The 26897-nt window shown below is 39.5% G+C and overlaps 2 protein-coding genes across 6 annotated transcripts in view; one reads left to right on the plus strand and one right to left on the minus strand.

Moving 5' to 3' along the window:
• Window positions 1–15188, plus strand: part of PARP14 (poly(ADP-ribose) polymerase family member 14) — a 58007-nt gene extending 42819 nt beyond the window's left edge. The window contains exons 13-17 of one of the 2 annotated variants that reach the window (XR_005024439.2): window positions 6790–6996; window positions 9349–9945; window positions 11208–11341; window positions 13874–13965; window positions 14270–14399. Coding sequence is in view for 1 of the 2 variants with exons in the window: in XM_036883487.2 (XP_036739382.2) it covers window positions 6790–6996; window positions 9349–9945; window positions 11208–11341; window positions 14270–14444; window positions 14781–15076 (1409 nt within the window). In the remaining variant the exon portion in view is untranslated. Of the gene's footprint in view, window positions 1–6789; window positions 6997–9348; window positions 9946–11207; window positions 11342–13873; window positions 13966–14269; window positions 14445–14780 lie in introns of those variants that run through there. The other variant, XM_036883487.2, reaches the window with a different exon arrangement.
• The window catches only part of HSPBAP1 (HSPB1 associated protein 1), a 73032-nt gene continuing 56858 nt past the window's right edge, over window positions 10724–26897 (minus strand). The window contains exons 7-10 of one of the 4 annotated variants that reach the window (XR_005024441.2): window positions 21725–21835; window positions 21150–21629; window positions 19256–19387; window positions 10962–11100 (exon numbers count right to left, since the gene is read on the minus strand). Coding sequence is in view for 3 of the 4 variants with exons in the window: in XM_036883488.2 (XP_036739383.2) it covers window positions 10969–11100; window positions 21150–21629; window positions 21725–21835 (723 nt within the window). In the remaining variant the exon portion in view is untranslated. Of the gene's footprint in view, window positions 11101–19182; window positions 19388–20991; window positions 21630–21724; window positions 21836–26897 lie in introns of those variants that run through there. The other 3 variants (XM_036883488.2, XM_036883490.2, XM_036883489.2) reach the window with 3 other exon arrangements.

The following is a 26897-nucleotide window of genomic DNA, read 5'->3' on the forward strand; positions in this document are numbered from 1 at the left end:
GTGGGGTCTTTGCCTGGTTTTGGTATTAGGGTGATGTTGGCTTCATAGAATGAGTTTGGGAATATTCCCTCCTCTTCCGTTTTTTGGAAAACTTTAAGGAGAATGGGTATTATATCTTCTCTGTATGTCTGATAAAATTTGGAGGTAAATCCATTTGGCCTGGGGTTTTTTTTCTTGGGTAGTTTTTTGATTACCACTTCAATTTCTTTGCTGGTAATTCGTTTGTTTAGATTTTGTGTTTCTTCCTTGGTCAGTCTTGGAAGGTTGTATTTTTCTAGCAAGTTGTCCATTTCTTCTAGGTTTTCCAGCTTCTTAGCATATAGGTTTTCATAGTAGTCTCTAATAATTCTTTATATTTCTGTTGGGTCCGTCATGATGTTTCCTTTCTCGTTTCTGATTCTGTTAATGTGTGTTGATTCTCTTTTTCTCTTAATAAGTCTGGCTAGAGGCTTATCTATTTTGTTTATTTTCTCAAAGAACCAACTCTTGGTTTCATTGATTTTTTTCTATTGTTTTATTCTTCTCAATTTTGTTTATTTCTTCTCTGATCTTTATTATGTCCCTCCTTCTGCTGACTTTAGGCCTCATCTGTTCTTCTTTTTCCAATTTCAATAATTGTGACGTTAGACTATTCATTTGGGTTTGTTCTTCCTTCTTTAAATATGCCTGGATTGCTATATACTTTCCTCTTAAGACTGCTTTTGCTGCGTCCCACAGAAGTTGGGGCTTTGTGTTGTTGTTGTTATTTATTTCCATATATTGCTGGATCGCCATTTTAATTTGGTCGTTGATCAACTGATGATTTAGAAGCGTGTTGTTAAGCCTCCATGTGTTTGTGAGCCTTTTTACTTTCTTTGTACAATTTATTTCTAGTTTTATACCTTTGTGGTTTCAAAAGTTGGTTGGTAGAATTTCAATGTTTTTGAATTTACTGAGGCTCTTTTTGTGGCCTAGTATGTGGTCTATTCTGGAAAATGTTCCATGTGCACTTGTGAAGAATGTGTATCCTGTTGCTTTTGGGTGTAGAGTTCTATAGATGTCTATTAGGTCCATCTGTTCTAGTGTGTTGTTCAGTGCCTCTGTGTCCTTACTTATTTTCTGTCTGGTGGATCTATCCTTTGGAGTGAATGGTGTGTTGAAGTCTCCTAAAATGAATGCATTGCATTCTATTTCCTCCTTTAATTCTGTTAGTATTTGTTTCACATATGCTGGTGCTCCTGTGTTGGGTGCATATATGTTTAGAATGGTTATATCCTCTTGTTGGACTGAGCCCTTTATCATTATGTAATGTCCTTCTTTATCTCTTGTTACTTTCTTTGTTTTGAAGTCTATTTTGTCTGATACTAGTACTGCAACACCTGCTTTCTTCTCCCTATTGTTTGCATGAAATATCTTTTTCCATTCCTTGACTTGTAGTCTGTGCATGTGTTTGGGTTTGAGGTGAGTCTCTTGTAAGCAGCATATAGATGGGTCTTGTTTTTTTATCCTTTCAGTGACTCTATGTCTTTTGATTGGTGCATTCAGTCCATTGACATTTAGGGTGATTATTGATAGGTATGTACTTATTGCCATTTCAGGCTTTAGATTTGTGGTTACCAAAGGTTCCATGTTACTTTCCTTACTATCTAAGAGTCTAACTTAACTCACTTAGTGTGCTGTTACAAACACAATCTAAAGGTTCTTTTCTATTTCTCCTCCTTTTTCTTCTTCCTTCATTCTTTATATATTAGATATCAAATTCTGTACTTTTTGTCTATCCCTTGATTGACTTTGGGGATAGTCAATTCAGTTTTGCATTTGCCTTACAATCAGCTGCTCCACCCTCCCTACAATGGTTTAACTACCTCTGGTGACAGCTATCCAACCCTAGGAACACTTCCATCTATAGCAGTCCCTCCAAAATAGACTGCAGAGATGGTTTGTGGGAGGTAAACTCTCTCAGCTTTTGCTTATCTGGAAATTGTTTAATCCCTCCTTCAAATTTAAATGATAATCTCGCCGGATAAAGTAATCTTGGTTCCAGGCCCTTCTGCTTCACGGCATTAAATACATCATGCCACTCCCTTCTGGCCTGTAAGGTTTCTGCTGAGAAGCCTGCTGTTAGTCTGATGGGCTTTCCTTTGTATGTGATCTTATTTCTGTCTCTGGCTGCTTTTAACAGTCTGTCCTTATCCTTGATCTTTCCCATTTTAATTACTATGTGTCTTGCTGTTGTCTTCCTTGGGTCCCTTGTGTTGGGGGAATCTGTGGATCTCCATGGCCTGAGAGACTATCTCCTTCCCCAGATTGGGGTAGTTTTCAGCAACTACCTCCTCAAAGACACTTTCTATCCCTTTCTCTCTCTTCTTCTTCTGGTATCCCTATAAGGCGAATGTTGTTCCACTTGGATTGGTCACACAGTTCTCTCAATATTCTTTCATTTTTAGAGATCCTTTTTTCTCTCTGTGCCTCAGCTTCTTTGTATTCCTCTTCTCTAGTTTCTATTTCATTTATTGTCTCCTCCACCGTATCCAACCTGCTTTTAATACCCTCCATCCTGTTCTTTAATGATTGGATCTCCGACCTGAATTCATTCCTGAGTTCTTGGGTGTCTTTCTGTACCTCCATTAGAATGTTGATGATTTTTATTTTGAACTCCCTTTCAGGAAGAGTCACGAGGTCCATATCATTTAAATCTTTCTCAGGAGTTGTATTAGTAATTTTACTCTGGACTAGGGTCCTTTGCCATTTCATGTTTGTATATGGCACCCTCTAGTGTCCAGAAACTCTATTCTGGAGCTGCTGAGCCCCTGAAGCAATGTCGGGGGTCGCAGGGGAGCGGTACTGGTACCTGGGGGGAGGAAAGAGCTGTTCCCCGCCTCCTGGCTGCTGTGCCTGTCTCCACTGCCTGAGCCAGTGCACCGGTCACACAGGTATGTTTTTGTCCCAGAGCAGCTGTATATGGATCCCTGCTTTCCACAAGCAGCCAGAATCCCAGTCTCCCCAGGAACTCTGCCTGTATTATCTTTCCGACCCAGTAGTCATGCGAGTCTCATGAAAGCACCATGAAATGTAGGTTTGTGCTCCCAGAGCAGATCTCCGGAGCTAGGTATTCAGCAGTCCCAAGCCTTCCACTCCCTCCCTGCTCCGTTTGTCTTCCTCCCGCCTGTGGGCTGGGGTGGGGGGGGGCTCGGGTCCCACGGAGACACAGCTCTGGTACGTTACCCCCTTCGCTGAGGTCTGCTCTTTTCTACAGGTATGTGCAGTCTGATGCCATCCTCTTTCCTGTTGCTCTCTCAGGATTAGTTGCGACAATTAAATTTTCTAATTGTATCCAGTTTTAGGAGGAAGTCTCTGTCTCTCCTCTCATGCCGCCATCTTTAATCCCATCTCCTCATTTATCTTTCTTTCATAATGTATAACAAGTTTATAAAATTGATGTGCAAAGCTCATTGTTAAAGGGTAACACTATTTGTTTATAAATATGCTGTCTCCCGTTTACATTTCCTGATTCTTGATATAAATTGGAGACATATACTATTTTAAAATAATACTTTTTAAGCAGTAAAATATCCAAGAGATTCCTGAGCATAACAAAAATATCTTGAAAATATGTGACCATCTGAAGTATAAAATAGCAAACGTGAAGAAGAGCATGATTATAAAACTGTTTCAAAGCTTATAAACAGTACAAAATAGTTTGCCTTCTCTGAGTACCTAATTATACATTAGTGCAAACAAAAATGTCTCAAAATTTAATGGCTACAAATCTCAAAGACTCACAGAGGTGTGCGAAACAAATTTCTTTAATGTCATGCAAACTGAACCCAGTTCTTGATTAATCCTTTCCAAACAGTCATCCAAGGCTTCCTGATTTAATCTTGTCTTCAAAGTGATTTGTCCTTGTAGAAGGCATTTGACTTACTGCTGTCTCAACCTGGTCTTTTCCTTTTGTAAATTCATCGAGAAATCGTTCCATTTCAGCTGGGGTCCTAACTTTTGCTGTATACTCAAAGTCATAACCATATGGTGCTACTGAAGCCAGCTTACACTGTTCTTAGCTAACTGATTTATTCTTCTCCCAGGTGGATCTCACAGAGACTATCTAAACTCCATGTGGCAACAGTTCAGGAGAAGAGCTATTTTTAGCATGGATGTCAGTGGCTTTTTCTGAATACGTTTTTTTTCTTCCAAATCATCTACAGGAAGAAACTGGATCATCTATCTATATTTAATGGACACTCCCTAATGACTTCCCAGTCTCTGTCTCCATCCGCTTTTTCCTCTGAGCTCTGGTCTTGTGTTTCTACCTTAGCTTTGGGCCAAGAAAGCAGGCAGCCTAGGGGTAGCCCAGACCTTCCCAGAGGAGGCCCTGGAGGAGTGAAAGAAGAAACAAGAGATGAGGCTGTTTTTCTTCTGTATAAGTATGTGCACTTGTTTGAGTGTTTCTGAGTCACTGCAGACCTGTTGACCTGGTCGTATTGCTGGTCTGCACAAATAAATCAAGGCTAGCAGATTCTCCTTGCTTGCCTTCTTTACCAGTCTCTATCACCACCTGAGCTGGTCCTTAGACTAATGGATGGGGGAGCTTTCTCCCTTAGAGGTGTTTTTGAGTTGAACTGGGACTGTGATCAAGACAGCTTCTGGCAGTAAAGGAAGCCCTCTCCCTGTCCTTAAAGACACCTGCCTAAGGGGAGAATTGAGTAGTCAGGCATCTCAAGCTCAGGGCAAATTTCAAACTCAATTCATTGTCTGAACCAACAGTGCCTTCCCAAACCTGCCCTTCCTCTTCTGTCCCTGATCAGGTTAAAAGCATCACTCTGTACATGGACTCAATTGACTATAAGCTCTTGATCACTTCTGTGTTTATAGCTTATTAATTATTTTGATGGAATATTCTCTGAGTGCCTGCCATGTGCTAGGCACCATGCGTAGGCACTGGGGATAGAAGGATGACTAAGAAAAGGGTCCAGTCCACAGAAAGTGCCCAGCCTACCATGGGAAGCGAACATGTAAACAAACAACTGCCTTATGTGACTCTTGATGTACACAGGAAAGTGTGTGGGTGGCAAAAGGGAGAATAAAGGGTCAAGGAGACCCCCCAGTTGGGCACTACATCCTGCTGACCTTAATTCCTAACGATCTCTTCAGTGCCTACATCTGACTTCATTCTGACCTCTTTTTGTTCAGCTCTTGTCTTTTGCCTAAATTTTTAATAAAGCTTCCCACCTAGACTTGGGCTCCCTGCCCCAGTGCCTTCTGTACACCTCCCCCAGATTTATCTTTCTCCAAAACAGACTTATTCCCCTAAACACTCCAGGTCGAACACACTATGCCCCCGTTAAACAGTTCTTTCTGGCATAGCCTTCCCAGCAGTTTTCCACATTTGATTGACATCTCTTCATTGCCATGTATCATATCCTCTGTGTCCTAAGTGCCTAGATGAGCCTCTAGCCCATGATGGGACACAGTAACTGTTTATTGAGAGTGGAATAAAGGTAACTGAACACTCCCATTTAAATTCTTCCAAATATCATGAAATAACCACAACTTTGCAAAGGAGAATTCCCGTCTATCCCTAATCATCTGATCAAAATAATAAACAAACCCTGTTGGTTAGTTTATATGGGGTTTGTCTACATTCCCATTGTTTATCCAGCTAAGTCAAAGAGGTCTGCTCTAACTTCTGCAGTAATGGTGGGCCCCATTAGAAGGATAATCCAAGTGGGCCTTTAGTCTGTCATACCAAGCTGGCCAGGGAACTTTTATATTGCCCCTCTCAGCCTGCAGTGTGACTTCGCCAGTTGCCAGTCATACGGGACTGCTCCATGGCTTTTCATGGTGCTTTTGAATAGACTCCTTATGATCTTACCTAGGCAGTAGGCTTGAGAAGCAAGATACAGCATGCTGTTATGATTAGCACACATAATGTAGGGGGGCACAGGGAAGGCAGTATAGCACAGAGAAGACACGTAGTGACTCTATAGCATCTTACTTTGCTGATGGACAGTGACTGCAATGGAGTTGGGGGGGGAACTTGATAATACGGGTGAATGTTGTAACACAATGTTGCTCATGTGAAAGCTTCGTAAGATGGTATATCAATGATAGCATAATAATAAAAAAAGATACAGCATGCTGAAAATAGGAAAAGACCTGCTTAGGTTGCAACCTTGAACCTTGCAACTCAGCTAAAAGTCACTGGCTGTGGGAGGAAAAGACCTGGAGGCTCATGGCTAACATGTGTGCAAAGAATTATGATTATAACAAATAGATTATTCCAGGTGTCTTACAAAATTAGCTTAGTTTAAGTCAGTTCCTTAAAGACATCTGCGAGAATAAGGATACACGCATAAAGTCAGGTGATAACTGAGCCAAAAAAATTGTTGTTCTCTTTAAAAAGTATTGTATTTCAACATAGATTAACATCTTTTGCTTTTATGGATCTTTTGAGGGCATTAGTGAGCCAAAAAAAAAGGTGTACTGTGCTTTGTAACACAGGAACTCAGCTGGGATCAGTTGAACAGAGCAGATATGAACATCAGGCACCAAAAGTTAGGTTTCTAGATCTTTTGTTCATTGTTGGGCTGTTGGCTTCCAGACATCTTGGAACTCAATGCATCTAGGACCTCAAAAGCGTTTGCTGATGCACTGTTAGAACTAAGTCCATGATGATGAAAGAGATGGGGAGCAGGCATTTATCCTGTGAGAATTGACTTAATCTTCAGCCTTTCCTAGTTGGGTCTTTTTTACCCCCAGTCATTTTCCACTCCCCCCACTCCCAGTCATTTTTATTATTTGTCTTTTCAGGAAATGCCCAACAAGACCCAGATAAGGTTGCTGAAGCCATAATTGATGCCATTGAAGAGTTTATCCAGAAAAGAGTGCCTCAGTCTGTGAAAAAAGTTAAAGTTGTTATCTTTCTGCCTCAACTCCTGAACGTGTTTTATGCCAGCATGAAAAAAAGAGAAGGATCTCGGGTTTTTCCTCAACAGTCTGTGATGTCTAAAGTTGCATGTGAGTTGTGCATTTTTATGAAGTGCATATTCCTGATATTGATGTCACATGAGAAATAATCTATAATGAACTATCAGAAATTAAGAAAAAAATCCTACTTACAATTGCCTAAAAAAAAAATACCAGGAATAAATCTAGTCAAGCTGGTGAAAGTCCTGTATACTGAAAACTAGAAGACACTGATGAAGGAAATTGAAGATGACACAAGTAAATGGAAAGATATACCATGCTCATGGGTTCAAAGAATTGTTAAAATGTGCTATCTAAAACAATCTACAGATTGAAAGCAATGCCTCTCAGAATTCCAATGGCATTTTTCACAGAAATAGAACAAATAATCCCAAAATTTGTATGGAACCACAAGACACTCTGAATAACCAAAGCAATCTTGAGAAAGAGCTGGAGTTATCACACTTCCTGATTTCAAACTATATTACAAAGCTATAGTAATCAAAACAGTGCGGTAGTCACATAAAAAGAGATACATAGATCAATGGAACAAAAGAGAGACCAGAAATAAGTTCATGCATATACATGTCCTTGACTTACAATGGGGTTAGGTCCTGATAAAACCATTATAAGTAAAAAATGGACTTACTACACCTAACCTACTGAACATCATAGCCAGGTCTCAACTACCTTAAACATGCTCAGAAATTTACATTAGCCTGTAGTTGGGCAAAACCATCTAACACAAAACCTATTTTATAAAAAAATGTTGAATATCTCATGTAATTTATTAAATAGTGTACTGAAGGTACAAAACAGCATGATTGTATGAATACAGAATGCTTGTAAGGATATCAGTTGTTTACCCTCATGATTGTGTACTAAGTGGGAACTATGGCTCACTGCTGCTGTCCAGCTTCACAAGACAGTGTCATATTGCATATCACTAACCTGAGAAAAAGTCAAAATTCAATATCTTAAGTACAGTTTTTACTGAATGCATACTGCTTTCAAACCATCATAAAGTAAAAAAATCAAGTCATCATAAATTTGGGACCATCTGTATAGTCAATTAATTTACAAAAGAGGAGCCAAGAATATACAATGAGGAAAGGATAGTTTCTTCAATAAATAGTCTTTGGTGCTTGCTTCAGCAGCACATATACTAAAATAAATGGTGTTGGAAACACAGGACAGCTAAATGCAAAAGAAGAAACTGGACCACTATCTTACACTATACACAAAAATCCACTCAAAGTGGATTAAAGACTTGAACCTGAAACCATAAAACTTGAAGAAGAAAATATAGGGGGTAATCTCCTTAACATTAGTCTTGGCAGTAATTTTTTGGATTTGACACTAAAAGCACAAACAGCAAAAGCAAAAATAAACCTGGGACAACCTCAAATGAAAAAGCCTCTATACAGTAAGGGAACCCATCAAGAAAATGAAAAGGCAACCTATGGAATGGGAGAAAATATTTGCCAGTCATATACCTGATAGGAGGTTAATATCCAACATATATAAAGAACTCTGACAACTCAATAGAAAAACCAAACAGCCCAATTAAAAAAATGGGCAGAAGATCTGATAGACCTTTTTCCAAAGACATACAAATGGCCAACAGGTCCATGAAAAGGTGCTCAACATCATTAATCATCAAGGAAAAGCAAACTGAAACTGTAATGAGCTATCACCTCACCTGATAGATTGGCTATTATCAAAAACATAAGAAATAACAAGAGTTACTGAGGATGTGGAACAAAGGGAACCCTTGTGCACTGTTGGTAGGAATTTAACTTGGTGCAGCCATTGTGGAAAACATTATGCAGTCTCTCAAAAAATTAAAATAGAGTTACTACCTGATCCAGCAATTCCACTTCTGGTATTTATCCAAAGGAAATGAAATCACTGTCTCAAAAAGATATCTGGGAAATCACTGTCTCAAAAAGATATCTGCACACATATCTATTGCAGCATCAATTACAATAGGCAAGACATGGATACAACCTGTGTCTATCAACAAATAAGTGGATAAGGAAAATGTGGTGTACACACACACACACACACACACACACACCACACTGGAACATTATTCAGCCATAAAAAAAGAAGGAAACCTTGCCACTTGCAGCCACATGGATGGACCTAGAGAGCATAATGCTAAGTGAAATAAATCAGACCAAGACAAATACTGTAGGATATCACTTATATATAAATCTAAAAAACAAACTCAGAACAGATTGGGGGTTGTCAGAGATGGGGGTGGGAGGGTGAAAGGTGGGCAAAATGGGTGACGGTGGTCAAAAGGTACCAACTTCCAATTATAAGATAAATAGGTCCTGGGGATGTAATGTACAGCATTGTGACAAAAAAATAATCTTCCTTTCTTTTCTTGCTTAGCATTTTTGAGCTTGTCAAGTCAATCTCCCCCCAAAAAACATCCTTTGGTTTTGGAAAAGAAAACAGAATCAGCAATTTTTCAGGTGTGTGGTGAAAATGAAACATGTGTGGAGAATGCCCTCTCCTGGATACAGGATCTGATTAAAAAGGAACAATGTCCTTACACGAGTGAAGATGAGTGTATCAAAGACTTTGATGAAAAGGAATTTCAGGAATTGAATGAGCTGCAAAGGAACTTAAATATTACCATTTTCTTGGACCATAAAAGACCTCTGATTGAGGTTTGGGGAATTAAAGATGCGATAAAGGCTAGAGATGCCATTGAGAACATGATCAAGAGAGTTAGACTGGCCAAAGAACAGGAATCCCGGGCAGCTTGTGTAAGTGAATTTATAGAATGGCAGTATGAAGACAATAACATTTTTCATAATTTTGACAAAATAACCAATTTGCAATTGGAGGAAGCAAAGAAGGAACAGAGAAAGACTGTTAATATCAAAATTAATCATCAGAGCTACACAGTGGACTTGAAATTATACACTGCAACAGGTGCAAAGGGACGCAATTTATCTGTTCGGCGCCTCATGAAATCTCAAGGTGAGTCAAACTTTCATGCTGGTTATCCATTATTTTACAGCTACTTTGAGCTTAACCTGTTTCGTACATACATTAAAATTGTATTCAAGTAGGAAAAATTCAAGCATAAAATAAAAACCTTGGTCTCTGAGCTTGAGGCGCTTGCATTATGACCCAGAAGATGCTGCGTGAGCATACCCGACAGCCTGAGGATGACTGTCTTAATGGTAATAACCACACTTTGCATTTGCTCCCATCTCTGCAGTTTGCAAGCTTCCCAGAGCCAGTTCTGCTGGGGAGGTAATGTCTGCTTCAGCCAGGAGAGAAGCCATGGGCTTAAAGAAAAGTGGCCAAGTTTTTCTAGAACAAAAGGGAGAAGACAGCCTGGTCAGAGAGTGTGTGTTCTCTGTGTCTAACAGAGAGTACCGGGAGCCTGTAGGATCTTCTCCCAGAAGTCACTTCCTCCTTTGCTCTAAGGTTCCTTGATGCACACACATCAGGAAGCAGCCTTTGGATCCTTTGAGGGGCTCTGCTCCCCAAGGAGGGAATGCTTGTCTTGTGCAGACAGCCATGCCTGCCTTCAAACCACGTAACTCCCCCACTGAAAACTAGCAGATTGGCTTCCTATCCATTATCTTCATCTCCTGTGAGATCAGTGTGAATAAATTCCTCAGACTCTGAGCAGCCCTAGGAAAATGGCAAATCAAGGAGGGGATTCTGTTTAGCAAGAGAGGAGATAGAGCTGCCACCACAACCTGCAACAGAGCAAAATCTGCCACCATATGACTCTTCAGGCTGTGAAAAATTGTGGGAGGATGGACGTGGTGGGCCTGTGGTGGTGCTGAGTTCTGGCAAAACTGCACACCTTTGTAAACAAGACAACAGTGACTATTTAAAACATTGTAAGGAAATAATTTATTGCTAAATTACTAAATTATGACAGATTAGTGACTGAGCAGAATATACAGCCGAGTTCTACTACACCAACAGTTCTCAGGAAGTTGTTAAGATGCAGGTACACAGATTCCACCCCTCAGATTTGATTCAGTGGATCTGCAGGTTTGTTTTTTTAGCAAGCATTACAGATGGTTCTGATGTAGGTTGTCTGTGGACCACGTTTTGAAAACATTCTTCTAGAAAGATAAGGAACTTCCCTGAACAAGTTGAATTAGAAGACTGTAAAATAAAAAAACACATGCTACTCAGTTATTCAAAGCTTCTCAGGAATGTGGCCTATGCAGCCTTCTCAGGTGGGAGGGAGTCCTCAAGTGCCTCTTTTGCAGTTGAGATCCCTGCGCATTGGAGTGATATGAAACAGAAGAATGTCTGTGTGGTTGAGCTCCAGCCTGGCCATGCAGAATACAGCACTGTGGCGAGTAAGTTTAATCAGACCTGCCCAGACTTCAACATAGAGAAGGTAAGAGCCTCTGCTGACGTGGGCTTTCTTATGTGGAAATAAGTGGTATCATAGTCCTGGATAAACACATTTCATTCACTTCCCATAACATTTTTTTTTACCCAGAGTTTGAATATGTTATGGTCATTAGATTTTAGATTCTATTCATATCACTACAACTACTGAGACATGAAGATTGGGATTCTGTGTTGGTTATTACAATATTAGATTGTAATATATTGGAATACTGAAGACACATATTTACTTTGTGGAGCAAGCTAATAAAAATTCAAAGAATATGGCTTCAAAGTTGGACTTGATAACTAGCAAACAACACAAAGTGACAGGCAGAGGCTCCTCAGATCGGGGTTCTGCACTTCTGCCCCCCCCTCCCCACGGCCAACAGTGTTCACTTCCTTGGTAAATCTGTTCATCTCCCTTATTTTGGCATCTTCCACTTTTAAACATTAGTATTGCCCTTTGAAATTATGTTCTCTGTTGATTTCTATGGTAATATTATATTGATGTTTTGTCCTTCTTTAACTAATTTTCCTCTCATTATCATTGGTATCTGTTTCTCCTCCCAATCCCTAAACCAAGCTTTATCTACAGGGCTTATGTTTTGATCTTCTGTCTCTGCACTTCATCAGGAAATGTTTTTCCTCTGCTTGGCTTCAAATGTTACTTCACTGTTGCTGGCTCCCAGATCATCTCCAGTCTGGATCTTTGACTCAAGCTATAGGACATATCCCAGTTGCCTAAAGCGTCTCTACTTGAATGTCTATCTGCTGAACCAGTTTCCCTAAAACCTAAGTCATCATCTCCTCATTTCCCCTTCCTTCCCCATTTCTGTCCTCAGTTCCACCACTTTCTGAATAAAGCTAGAAATCTTTGAGTATCTTCCACACAAAAATGAATCTGCCAATAAGGCCTGCATTTTCTTTCTTTGCAAATTTTCCCTTACTCTCTATTTGCACAGCCACCACTCTGTTTACTCATGTGGTTAAGCACATAATAATTCAGAAATGATCTGAGGTGTCCTATGAAGATATATATCATACCTTCAGATAAAAAAATAGATAAAAAATATATAAAAAGAAACAGAGAGGTATGGAAAATAAGATAATACAGGGTTTTGTTAGGTCACAAAAATATGTAACATGAGGTCTTAGGTAGTTAGTTACTAGAGGAGGACCATAAATTTGTCTCTGAGCTTCCCAGGAGACAAAGCAAAGAAGTAAACAGCCAGCCACAAGATTCGTAATGTCCATACATCAAACACAAACCATGTGATCAGGAGACTCAACAGGTTTTCACTATACTAAGATTGACTGCTAAGAGATTCAGCCCGTGAATCCAGTACTAGAAAACAACTTCAAAATCATCCTCAGAGTAAATTCAATATAAAATTTTATACCAGTTTTTAAAACAATTCCTCAGTGTAAACCAGTTGAGTAAAAACAATTATATGAGGTACCAAGACAACATGATTCAAGCATTCAGCTCCTTGATGGTTTGGTTCTGAGATAACAAGTAAGTTTCATTCCAAATACCAATTACAGTCACCTGGTGGTGGCTGACTGACTCATTCCCATGAAATGCCAAGTCCAGATGGAACAGAACCGTCCAGTGGACCAGCATATCTGCAGTGGGCCCTGGAGGCTTGCTGTATTTTGGCAGACCTTGGCCAGAGAAATGATTTCACTATTTTTTTGTAGTGGAACCTTTTCTCAAATAAAATCTTAACCTGAAATCCCAGCATATGAAAGAGGTAACAGCAGAGCGAGGGTTATTTAGGGCACCTCTGTGGAGATACCTACTACTATGAAAACACTAACATGAAGAATGGGTGGTCTGGCATCCTCCATGACAGTTAGGACTTGTGACTAAGATTTTTAATGCTCATAAACTTCCACTGAGATTCAACAATTTTGCCCCATTTGCTTTTTCTCCCACTCTGTTTTTGCTGAAGCATCTGAAAGTAAGTTGCAAACATCATAGCACTACTAAATATTTAGCACCTATCTCCTAAGATTAAAGATGGTCTCCTAAATAACACCCCCATTTTCCCATATAAGGAAATTAACATTGATTCAATAGTATCCAATATAAGGTCCATATTCAAACTTTCCCAATTGGTCAAAACAGCTTTCTTTTACCTGCCCTGTCCCCTGCCCAACTCTGGGTTCACATATTGCATTTGGTTATTGTGTCTCCTTTAGCTCTTTTAATAACAGTACTGCTGCATTTAAAAAATTATTTTTCATGATACTGAATTTTAAGATAGCCAGTTGTGTTGTAGGATGTCCTACATTCCGGCTCTGTCTTGCCTAGATTTTTCTTTTCTCAGAACCCAAATCAGTGTTCTTGTAGATTCTAGATCTGTCTGTTTCCTCATGAGTCCTGGAATGAGTCTCCACCACAGCCCTGGAGGTCACTTCCCAAAGAGTATGGCCACTTGGTTCTGCAACCAGATCCCCTCCTAGCAGGCTTCATGGCCCTCTCTTCCAACTAGGCCAGAGATTTTCACTGGTTAATTTCCTTCTTGACTAGACACTCTAGTGCTTAGCCCATCGCACCAGAAGGACTGAGGAGGGCCAAGTGACAAAGGGAGGACACCAGCAACAGGAGCAGTTAGAATGCAGGTACAAGCAGGCAGTGGGAGGCTTGGTTGGCCAAGTTCACATAGCAAGGACTGAAGATCCTAAACAGTTTTTGTTCTTGTATGGTACTTAAAGATGTTAAAATTAAATTCACATTCTTCCCAAAGCCTGTTTGTGTGAAATACTGGATCTAAAAAGATTTCAGAATATGGAAAGCAGCCATATGGCATATAACTTGCTGTTTCTTTTAATTTTTATTTATGAAAAATAGTCATCTCGTTTCATTTGTCATCTCTTATCTAGGGCTTTTGGCACTGACAGAATATTTTTCCTTATTGATTTGCAGATTGAAAGGATCCAGAATATGGATCTCTGGAATAGCTACCAGGCAAAGAAAAAGACCATGGATGCAAAGAATGGCCACATAACAAATGAGAGGCAGCTCTTCCACGGGACAGATGTGGACTCGGTGCCGCATGTCAACCAAAATGGCTTCAACCGCAGTTATGCTGGAAAGAATGGTACGGGAGAGAGTACAGGCTGCTCTGAATGAGGCGTCAGCCACGGGAACCGAAACAGGCTAGGGGACAGTGTGAATTACATCGTGTTTCCCCGAGGTTGGTGGCCACGGTGCAGCCAGAACTTCAGGGTTACAGTCAGTGCTGCATCCCAGAGGGACTGATTGGCCCTCTGGAGTGGAGGAATGGTTTTTTGAAATTAAAAACACACTAAAAGTTTTTGAGTCTTTAATGAGAAGAACTGAACATTGGTTTAACATTATTTGGCACACAGGGTCAACACGTCAAATTACAGACTAAACTGAAATTCTGAAAAACGTTTTGTTTTTCTCTTCACAGCTACGGCGTATGGAAAGGGAACGTATTTTGCTGTCCATGCCAGTTATTCTGCCAGTGATACATACTCTAGACCAGACAGAAATGGGAAGAAGCATATGTATTACGTGCGAGTACTTACTGGAACCTACACACGTGGACATCAGTCATTAATTGTGCCTCCGGCAAAGGATGTTCAAAATCCTACTGACCTGTACGACACTGTCACAGACTGTGTGCAAAATCCAAATCTGTTTGTGGTATTTTATGACTACCAAGCTTACCCAGAGTATCTCATTACTTTTAGACATAGGTACTAACATTTTGGTATCCTTCACAGAAGACAGTAGATATATCTAGCTGTAAAATAAGTTTTAGGGTTTTTTTTCTCTTAACAACTTTTTCTGAAATAAAAGGATCCATGTCACTGAAGTCAGACTCTCTTCAGCTTCTCCTTCATAACTGGAATGAACCTTTCCTGAGAGCAATAAATGTGAGAATTTAAATCAGGTAACTTAGAACTATGTGTCCACAACCACAGACATCAAATTTGTGGACAAAAAGAACAAGTTTATATTTTCAGGAAAGAGAATAACATTAAATCTTAAAGGTAGAGGGCACAGCTATGCGATTTCAGCTGCTGCTGGAGACATCCCCGTCTCAGGATGCTATATTGCTGCAGGGGCACAGGATTTCTGAGAGGGTAGGACTGCTGTCTTCCCTAGGGCAGGGGTGGTGTCTTATTCCTCCTTTTTTATCCCTGGGCTGAGGTCTGTACCTTAAGTGCAATAGATGCTCCCAAAATGTTTCAGAAACCAATTAAGAATGAGAGGCTTAAAGCAATCCTGAGAAGGAAGAATAAAGTGGGGGGAATCTTGCTCCCCAACTTCAAGCTCTACTATAAAGCCACAGTAATCAAGACAATTTGGTTCTGGCACAAGAACAGAGCCACAGACCAGTGGAACAGAATAGAGTCTCCAGACATTAACCCAAACATATATGGTCAATTAATATATGATAAAGGAGCCACAGACAAACAATGGGGAAATGACAGCCTCTTCAACAGCTGGTGTTGGCAAAACTGGACAGCTACATGTAAGAGAATGAAACTGGATCATTGTCTAACCCCATACACAAAAGTAAATTCAAAATGGATCAAAGACCTGAATGTAAGTCATGAAACCATAAAACTCTTAGAAAAAAACATAGGCAAAAATCTCTTGGACATAAACATGAGTGACTTCTTCATGAACATATCTCTCTGGGCAAGGGAAACAAGCTAAAATGAACAAGTGGGACTATATCAAGCTGAAAAGCTTCTGTACAGCAAAGGACACCATCAACAAAACAAAAAGGCAGCCTATAGTATGGGAGAATATATTCATAAATGACAGATCCGATAAAGGGTAGACATCCAAAATATATAAACAGCTCACTCACTTCAACAAACAAAAAGCAAATAATCCAATTAAGAAATGGGCAGAGGAGCTGAACAGACAGTTCTCCAAAGAAGAAATTCAGATGGCCAACAGACACATGAAAAGATGCTCCGCATCGCTAGTCATCAGAGAAATGCAAATTAAAACCACAATGAGATATTACCTCACCACAGTAAGGATCGCCACCATCCAAAAGACAAACAACAACAAATGTTGGCGAGGTTGTGGAGAAAGGGGAACCCTCCTACATTGCTGGTGGGAATGTAAATTAGTTCAACCATTGTGGAAAGCAGTATGGAGGTTCCTCAAAAAGCTCAAAATAGAAATACCATTTGACCCAGGAATTCCACTCCTAGGAATTTGCCCTAAGAATGCAGCAGCCCAGTTTGAAAAAGACAGATGCACCCCAATGTTTATCGCTGCACTGTTTACAATAGCCAAGAAATTGGAAGCAACCTAAGTGTCCATCAATAGATGAAAGGATAAAGAAGATGTGGTACATATACACAATGAAATATTATTCAGCCATAAGAAGAAAACAAATCCTACCAGTTGCAACAACATGGATGGAGCTAGAGGGTAGTATGCTCAGTGAAATAGCCAGGCGGAGAATGACAAGTACCAAATGATTTCACTCATGTGTGGAGTATAAGAACAAAGAAAAAACTGAAGGAACAAAACAACAGTAGAAACACAGAACCCAAGAATGGACTAACATTTACCAAAGGGAAAGGGACTGGGGAGGATGGGTGGGAAGGGAGGAATAAGGGGGGTGGAAAGAAAGGGAGGTTTATGATTAGCATGTATAATGTGGGGGGGGGGCACGGGGAGGGCTGTGCAATGTGCAACACAGAGAAGACAAGTACTAATTCTACAGCATCTTACTACGCTGATGGACAGTGACTGTAATGGGGTTTGTTGGGGGGACTTGGTGATGGGGGGAGTCTAGTAAACATAATGTTCCTCATGTAATTACAGATTAATGGTACTAAAATTAAAAAAAATTAAAAATATAAATAAATCTAAAAGAAAAGAATGAAAGGCTTAATCAGACTCCCATCCAGAGTAGGATCATGTCTTCACCATCCTTGACTGACTGTGACTTCACCTTAAATTGAACAGAGAACTTGGTTCTTCCCGAAGCAGCCCGACATGGGACAGCCCTTCAGGCGGTGGAACTGCAGTCCAGCTGTGCGCTGCACAGTCCAGGGGCTGTGGTCTAGCTTGTGGTCTAAGTGAATTGGGCCCCATGGGGTGTGCAGTGCAGCAGTCCGGGCTCCAATGGGTCCTTTTTATTTTGAAGCCAAACCTGCATTCTTCTTTTATCCACCCAGTGAAAATGGTGGGACAATGCCTGCCACATCTTCAGTGTGACACCCTTCTACTGTGTTAACATTAAGTGAATTCTAAGGTTACTAAGTAGCATATTTTCCTTGGCAGCATAGCTTTTGATGATTTTTAAAGCCTTGTGTGTAAATAAACCGAAGGAATTAAGCAGTCATATTGCTAACTTGCTAAATTTCTTTGTTAACTTCCCCAGGTAAATTTCAGATTCAAACTCTATTTATTGAGCACCTACATTGTGCCAGGTAGGTGCTTTCACACACAGTACTTATTTTATTCCCCAAAATAATCTTGTGAGGTAGGAATTATATCCCCCTTTTAAAGTTAAGGAAATGATACTCAGAGTGCGAGAAACTTCCTTTCTCTATTCCTTCCCCTCCATAGCAGCTCTGAGTCAGACGCACAGTCTTGCTACCTGGGTCACCAAGCCGCCTGCTCCTCCCTATAGAACATGGCTTCTAGAACAAGGTATACGTCAGATATTCTGCGACTTAGCCTCCTGTTTGCTTGGCTTTTCCCTCCTGGCCTTGGTTGCCACTGTAGAGTCTCTGCATTTGGAGCTCTGCAGGCCAGGAGGCCAGAGCGAGGCCCATGTGCAGCGACGGCACACTTGGACGCCAGGGGTCGCTCCTCTGAGCTAGGCCAGCACTTCAGGTAGAGGAGGTTTAAGGAAACCAGTTGCTGCTTCCTCAACACAGACGTTTTAAAATTTTTCTTGCTGTTGATGTTTATTTTTGAAGTGGACTGGCAAAGACTCCTTATTGCTCAAGAATGGCTTCCCTGCCAGTGGTATCTGAACTCAGGTTTGACAATGTAAGAAACAGAAAGGAGAGCCCCTGCTCTCTAATCTGTTCTTGTTCTCCAGCGGTCTGGTTAATGTAGGGCAAAGTGGAATATCAGCGTGTACTGCACCTAAGTGTAATGATACAGTCAGTAAATGTTACAGTCAACCTCAATCTAAAGAGGATGCCACATACCTCCTTTTTGAATAAAATACTTGGAAAATATCATTTGGTGTGTAAATTTCTTTATCCTTGTAAAAGACCACGACTAAACATGACAGCATCAAGGGATCCTCAGAGGATTAACAGTATTTGGCTGAAAATTACAAGGAAGGGCAGAGTACAGGTTTAGTTCAGTAAGTGTGAAGAGCCAGGTGATGCCAACCAGAGGCCCCTTCTAAAACAAGCCCACTTGGAGACTGATGCGTCTTGGTGGTCTACCCTAGGGCCAGAGATTCTTAAACTACTTTGATATTTGCATCACCTGAAGTGTTTGCTGAGACAGCAAGTTCTGGCCCATTCCAAAGGAGCCAGTTTCTATAGCTCCACAGTGTGCCCAGACACCTGCATTTTCTGCAACCGATTCTGATATCCCGGGTACCACAGCCGCTTCGGACTCTCATGGGCTCCAGGCACTTTTGCCTTTGTGGGATCCTTAGTTCATGAACAGTATTAAAAATTATATTTTGCAACTGCGCTGATGTAAACATGAGTGTAATTGAGGCTAGATTATATGCATCTTTTGATTTTAAAAGACACAAATCATTTTTGTAGGCCCCTGAGATCACATGGGGCCTGGCCACTGTGCCTACTGGATAGCCTGTCCCTGTGATGCATGGATGCTGACACTGAGATGCAATGATGAGCTTGTATTCTTTAATCCCTCTGGCCTCTGGAGGGTCAGTGTATTTATTTAATAAGTGATTTCACTCACTCAGGCATGCTTGGCTGAGAAATGTAGGACGAAATGGGATTCAGGTATCTTGGTGGCAGCCTCCCCCTCTCTCTCTTTCCTTACACTCCCCTTACACAGCCAGGGTCTCCTGCTATGTCATAATGTCCACTCCTATAAAATCAGGAAATTATTTCCAATCACCTATTTACACTTAGAAATCCATATATTCCAATGTCTTAACTCTCTTCCAGGTCTCTGCATGTCAAAGACTATTACCTCTATCTCATAACACCTTTGAAACTTTTCTGACCCCAACCTACAGTAAGAAATACATTTTGTATCAGGCCCATACACATATACAGCTATAACTGAAAAGCTTTATGAAATATACTTACCCTGAAAAAAATATTTTTCCTGGAAAATTTCATGAAGTAATACTTACAGTTACTACTGGATTCACTGCAATTACCTGTTCTATTCCATTTTTTTTTTTAATGCTAGTCTTAATCACTACTGATTTTATGACTCACTTGTGAGTTACAATCTGCAATTTGAAAACTAGCGGTTGAAGGAGTAGCGAACATAAAAAATAAAGTATCTGAAGAAAAGCTTATGTATATTTCTGCGATAAGGATATACCTAAGGGTAACAGACATCTTACCCTTGACCACAACATCCTTTGCCTCAAAATATTTGATGGAATACTGCCAACAAGCTCTTTTTATAATCTGCTCAAATATTTAACAGGCACCTACCAAGTGCTGGGCATTGACGAAAGGCTCTGCAGATTCAGCAATAATCACAGCCCATACCCTCATGGAGGGACATTCTGGTTGAGGAGATAGATAATCATCAAAAAAACAGATAAATGTAGAGAGGTCAGGCGGTTAAGTGCTACAGAAGGGTTTTTTTCAGACACTCCTTTTCCTGGGCATGTGTAACACAACAACCGCCTCCCTTCTTCCCTGCCTCCCAGGAGGCACATACTTTCTTTGCATGTAGGGATACCCTCAGTCTGAAGACTGAGAAGGATAGGGCCAGTTGTGAATTCATCTTTAAAGCTTACTTTGGTTATCTTTTGTTACATATTTGTTATAGGACTGGTGGCTCAGAGATCAAAATATGCATTTCTAATTTCAAAATTCTCACTTAGTAATGGTAATAATTACCCCCAGATCTTCCAGATGTAATAAGCATAGGATCAATTTCACTAAACCAAGCTTTTAGTCAGTTTCAGGAGTCAGTAACATCTGGCTTTTTATTCCCAGGTCTGGTGTTCTGGATGTCCCAGGCTCTTCCATAAGGAGGCCTCATACTGGACACCCCCTACTTTTCTCCTGATTAATACCCTGCTCTGGAGGACAGGTTAACCAGTGAGAATTCTGCAGGTATTCAGATCAAGGCTAGAATCCACCTAATGGATGCATTTGGCCAGGGGCTGGCAAACATTTTGTATAAGGGGATAGATACTGAATATTTTCAGCTTTAGGGGCCATGCAGCCTCTGTCACTAATCAACTCTGCCACTGCAACCTGAAAGCTGCTATAGATGATATGTAAATGAATGGCATGGCTGTGTTCCAATAAAGTTTATTTACAAAACAAGCAGCAGGCACACCCTTGTAGGAAGCTGACGGAGAAATTACTTCCTGGTGAGAACTCATGGGGCTTCCATGTGAGACAGGCTACAAGGTCGGGCGAGGCGGCCGACGAGTAACAGAGTGGCGCGGCCAAAGAGCAACGTGCGCCAAGAAGACAGGCAAGGCTGAAACTTAGTAAGGTAAGAACAAGGGCATTTATGAGCATGTGAACACGGATGCTTTACTCTTGTTATTTAAAAATCACACATTTAAAAAATATTATTTAAAAGTCATATTCTGTTAGAATCACAAACTTTCTCTTTGTATCAAAAGTTGTGCTACCAGCCTGGTTACCTGCGGGTTCACCAAGCAGTCCAGCAAGTCATCAGTGGAAATGCATGTCTGGGAAGGGGCCATAGTGCCCTCTGCAGCAATCGGTTCCACAACTGCATCCTCAGTTTCACTCATCATTCGTGGCTTCTTGGTACAAGCCGATTTTCCAAAGTGTTCTCCACCTTTGCCGACAAAGTCTTTACCATCACTTTCACGCAGACCCCCTCTTTCTGAGGGTGGTTCTCTAGAGCTCGGTGCTACAGGAACCAGATCAGGGCCAAACAGGCTTGCTGCCGCCAGTTCTGTTCCCAAGGTCAAGTTCTGGCTACTTGTTTGCTCCACCTCCATGGGGTTGCACATGTTTAAATCTTCCTTTCTCATGGACTCTCTCTTTGTTCTCAGTGCTGGGATTTCTACCTTAGATGTTCTGTAATGATCAAAAAAGGCAGAAACAGCTCCATTTAAATAGTGACAATTGACTTCATGGGATGTTTCCTCAACCTAAGGAAAAAAGAAAAACCCTTTAGAATGGTTCTAGCCACAGTCAGTATATCACAGGAAAGCACCTGGCATGATAAAAACCAGAAGCAGCCTACCTCAGTGGGGTTCAACCAAGCTCTGGTATTGTGTGGGTCCTCTGCAGTCTTCAGCGCACACACAAGCATGCGGGTGATGGCCTCCTCCACCCGGGCATAGTGGTCCTCTTCCTAAATCAAGATTAAAGAAACATCTTCTCATTTGTCTCTGTGTCTCATGGCTTAAAACAGAGTAGAGCCTCTCTTAAACATATGCCCTGTTCTCTCATTAATATAAGCTGTGTAACAGAAGGAATGAATACATTGTGGGCAGACCACTATACGATAATGTATTTATTATCATCTGCCATCTAGAAGAGATGTAGAATATTTCACCAACCAAATTTAAGTATGTAAATATGCTGTTTATACAAAATAGTCCTTAAGTATGAGCCACTTTGTAATGCTTTCTTTCAATCTTTTCCATTCTTTGGCATGTTTTTTTAGTTTATTCTTTTTATTTTTTTGACTTAAGTATAAACTTATAAGACATGTTTAAAGTTAAAAAAAAAATACTACATACAGAGAAATAATCCCTATAGAGTTTGACAAGCTAATTGTTTGAGGGATGGGAGAAAAATTAGAACAAATGTGCTTGGCCACAGAATGATATGGTTAAACATCTGTATGTTTTTTTATGAGGACAGTAAGTATAAACTGTAGCATTAATGATGAATTACATTAAAATCAATAACTTCTGTTCATCAAGACACCATAAAGGAAAAAAATGAACCAGGCATCTGTAACACATATAACTGATATGAGGTTAACATAAAAAATATATCAAGAATCTGCATGTATCAATAAGACAAATGAACTAGTTTTTTAAGTGGGCAAAACACATGAAGAGAAGCGTTTTTTTAAAAAAAGCAACATATGACTAATAAACACATGAAAATATGCTTAACCTCATTAATTATCAGGGAAATGCAGATTGAGAAACTGATAAAACTGGCAAAAGAGGGTCTGATAATTCCAAGTGGCGGGGAAATGTGCAGTGAGAGACACAAGTCTTATACACTGATGGTGGGAAGGCGAACTGGTGGCACCATTTGAAAAACACACTGGCAGTACCTTGGGAACTCAGGTATCATATACCCTACAGACCAGCAATTCCACTCCTATAAATATACATATTATCCAGGGAAACTCTTGTATAGCATACAAGGATATTTTATTATAAAAGCAAAAAACTGGAAACTCAATTATTTATCAAGAGAAGACTCAATCAGTTATGGTAAATATTATACTATAGTGAAAATGAATGAACAGCTACATGTGACAACACAGATGAATCTTAAAAACATAATATTAAATTAAAAACAAAATCCCCACTATGAGACACCACTTCACACTAGGATGGTTAGATAAAAAAGACAAATAGCAAATAATGGTAAGGATATGGAGAAATCAGAATCTTCATATATCATTAGTGGGTATCTAAATGGTACAGCTGCTTTGGAAAACAGCCTGGCAGTTCGTCAAAGGGCTATGAATTACCATATGAGGTAATTAATTATAAGATAATTAATTATAAGAGTCAACTAGGTTAGGCTGTGGTATCCAGCTGTTTGGTCAAACCCTAATCTAAATGTTGCAGTGAAGACAGTCTATGGATATGATTAACTTTTACAATCAGTTTATTTTAAAGGAAATTACCTCAATAACGTGGGCATACCTCATCCAAACAACTGAAGGCTTAAGAAGCAAAACACTAAGGTTTCCTGGAGAAAAAGGGTTTCTGTCTCAAGACAGTAACAGAAATCCTGAGTGGGCTCCAGCCTGCCAGCTGTTCTACAGATTTTAGACTCCAGGCTGCAACTTCAACTCTTGGCTGAGTTTCCAGCTTGCTGGCCTGCCCTAACTAATATACCATATGACCCAGAAATTCCACTTCTAGATATATACCCAAAAGAAATGAAAATATATGTTCACATATATACTTGTACATGAATGTTAACAGTAGCATTGTTCATAACAGCCCAAAGTAGACACAACCCAAATGTCCACCAGCTGATGAGTGGATAAACAAAGTGTGGTGTACTATACAATGGAATATTATCCAGCCATAAAAAGGAATAAAGTATTGAAACATGCTACAACACAGATGAATCTTGAAAAAACTGTGCTGAGTGAAGGATGCCAGTGACAAAAGACTACATATTATATGATTCCAACATTGACAAATCTACAGAGACAGAAAATAGAATAGGTTAGTGATGGCCTATGGCTAGACAGGAAAATGAGGGAGTAACTACTAATAGATGGAGACTTCTTTTTAGGGTGATGAAAATGTTGAAACTGTTCTTAAAATTGATTATGGTATGGTTACACAGTTCTGTGAATATACTTAAAACTACTGAACTGTATACTTTAAAGGGATTAATTGTACGGTATGAGGATTATATTTCAACAAAGCTATTATTTTAAACAAAAGCAAGCCCCAAAAGACTACATTAAATATGACCTCATTTGTACCATCTCAAACACATGCAAAACTAAACAATATATTTTATAGTGATATGATAAAGGTACTTTCTGTTTAAGCAAGAGAATGAAGCAGTAAAGGGAATAAACGGGATGGGATGGGGAAGAGCAAAACACAAGACAGAAATTATGGGTAGATTTTTAATTTTGGGGTTAACTGCTAAGTTACTGGTATTCATTATATTATTATCTTTTATCTCTTACAAATATGCTACATATATACTCCTTTATATGTATAAAGACTTAAGAATGGAAAAATTATGAGAGCAAGAGGAAAGCCTTTATAAATTAAGAAAAATATTTTTAAACAAAGTTTGCAAAAAATACTGAGAAAATATATCTCAATACTAAAAGAATAAAGAGGTAAAAAGGATGAAAAAGACACAATTGAAAAGACTAAAGGATACAAAGAATATACTTCATTCCCTAGAATATATTAAAACAGGATCTGCATTTCTTTAACAGAGAAACTGAGAAGGAATGAGTATTGCACCAGCTCAACAGAACTAGAATTGCTACTTTTTTCCAAACCTTTGTGACTTACAACACAAAGTCTGGAGTCAGCTTGAGTTATTTGAATATGGTAGGCTTTAAAACCAAGGTATCATTACTCAACTCCTATTCTGTATTCCAGTTTTTTAAGAAAGACTGAATTATCTTCAAACTGTAAAGTATATAGAAAGGAGTTAACGGAAGAAATTGAAGTCTTAGCTTGGTAAAGGACAGAAATCATCTACTTTATATATCAGCATCTGGTCCTTAGGTGCCCAACTTGTAATACTACCTCAGAGCTTGTTTAACCCCTTTTCCTGATTAAAAACAACAACAACAAAAAAGTAATGAATTAGACACTTAACATGATAAAATATATATGTAACTCAGCCACAAACTTAGCATTTTATTTAAAGAGAAACCACTTAAAGGAACACTCCCTAAAGTCAGAAACAAGGCAAAAATGCCCTCTAGCTTCATTATTATTTATTATTGAATTGAAGGTATCAGTTAATGTAATCAGAGAAGGGAAAAGAATTACAGACAAACAAACTGGAAAGGAAGAGGTAAAACTATCTTAATTTTCAGGTAATTTGAGAAACACCTGAAAACCCAAGAAGGTAAATAAAAATCACTACCAACAACAAAATAATTCAAATTAGCACAAAAATCAATAGACTTCATATACACAAACAATATCCAGTCAGATGATATAATGGAAGAGAAAATCTCACTTACCATAGCAGCAAAAAAAAAGATGAAATACCCAGGAATAAAAACTTAGAGTATTTCATTCTTGGATAGAACAATTAAACACCATAAAGTTCATATAAAACTTAACAGGTATTGAATAAAACTATCAATTGGTTATTTATCCTGAAGCTAAACATGCTAATTTTAAACATCATATGAAAAAACAAATTCAGGAAGAGCCAGGAAAACCACAAAAGAAAAGCTCTGAGAGAACTTAGCCTTATAGATATTAAAGACCTAGTATAAAACCTCTCTAAAGAAAACAGGGTGGAAGTGATGACAGAATATGAAGAAAGACCAATGGAAGAAAAAGAACCAAGTACAGTGTATGATTAAAATAACATTTCAAATCACCAGAGAAAAGACAGAAATAAATGGTGTCCTTGACATTTCTATTTCCATTTGGTAAAAGATAAAACTAGATCTCAGTGAAATAACCCAAACTCTAAAACAAAACATTGGGGAATTCCTTCATGATCTGGAAGAGGGAAACGTCTTTCCAAGTGCAACTCAAAAACCAAAAGCAATTAAGTTCAAACACAGTCTGGTTGGTGCGGCTGGGGAAGAAAGAAGCACTTTCACATTCTACTGACAGGTATGCAAAATGGCACAATCACAATGAAGTGCAATTTGGCAAAACCTAACAAAATTAGAGATAAATTTACCCTGTGACATGGCTAACCCATTTATAAGACTCTGCCCTAAATACACTTTGACAAATATAATACACACTTTCAGTGGAAGAGAGGACATAAAAATATGGGAACAAGGAAGAAACAAACCTATTATAATTAACTTTGAATTAGAAATAAAAATACATCAATACCTTTCTGACTGTCCGTCTGTCTGTACCACATTCTAGCTTCATCACTTAAAGTGTCTGGAAACAGAGATATACCAGCAGGAGTGAGCAGCAGTGTAGAGTCCAGATCTTGGTTTCTAAATACCATTCCCCACTAAAAGGAACCATGGCCACCTGGAGAAATGACCAACTTCCAAGTTTGGGTCAGGGAAAGTACAAGGTGATCCTGGGATATCTTCTTATACCACAAGGCAAAGACACACTCAAAGACTCATAGGGACGTACCAGAGAGGCACAGGCCCGCCTGAAGGAGTATCATTAAAGGCATAGATGAGACTCAAATCCAAAACTACCTTGGCAAGCTGGAATGCTCAACCGAATCAACATGATGAAAACAACAGAGATGGCTGTGAAGTACTGGGTATAGGTTTAAAGAACCAGCTGTACAGGTTCAGGCTGAGAACAACCTGACAGGGCAGCTGAGCATGTGGGAAAAAAATCTGAACATTTTAGAGCTGAATATGAACCCAAAGTGACATGAAATTTCTAACAAGGCTACACTGAAGAAATTTAGGATCTAAGTCATGTGAGGTGGAAATCTTACACTCCACCAAGTGAGGCCTGCTGGTATTCAGTTTTAGGTGCTATACATTAAGAGGG

The sequence above is a fragment of the Manis pentadactyla genome, chromosome 1 (genome assembly GCF_030020395.1).
Source record: "Manis pentadactyla isolate mManPen7 chromosome 1, mManPen7.hap1, whole genome shotgun sequence".
Taxonomy (NCBI): Eukaryota; Metazoa; Chordata; class Mammalia; order Pholidota; family Manidae; genus Manis; species Manis pentadactyla.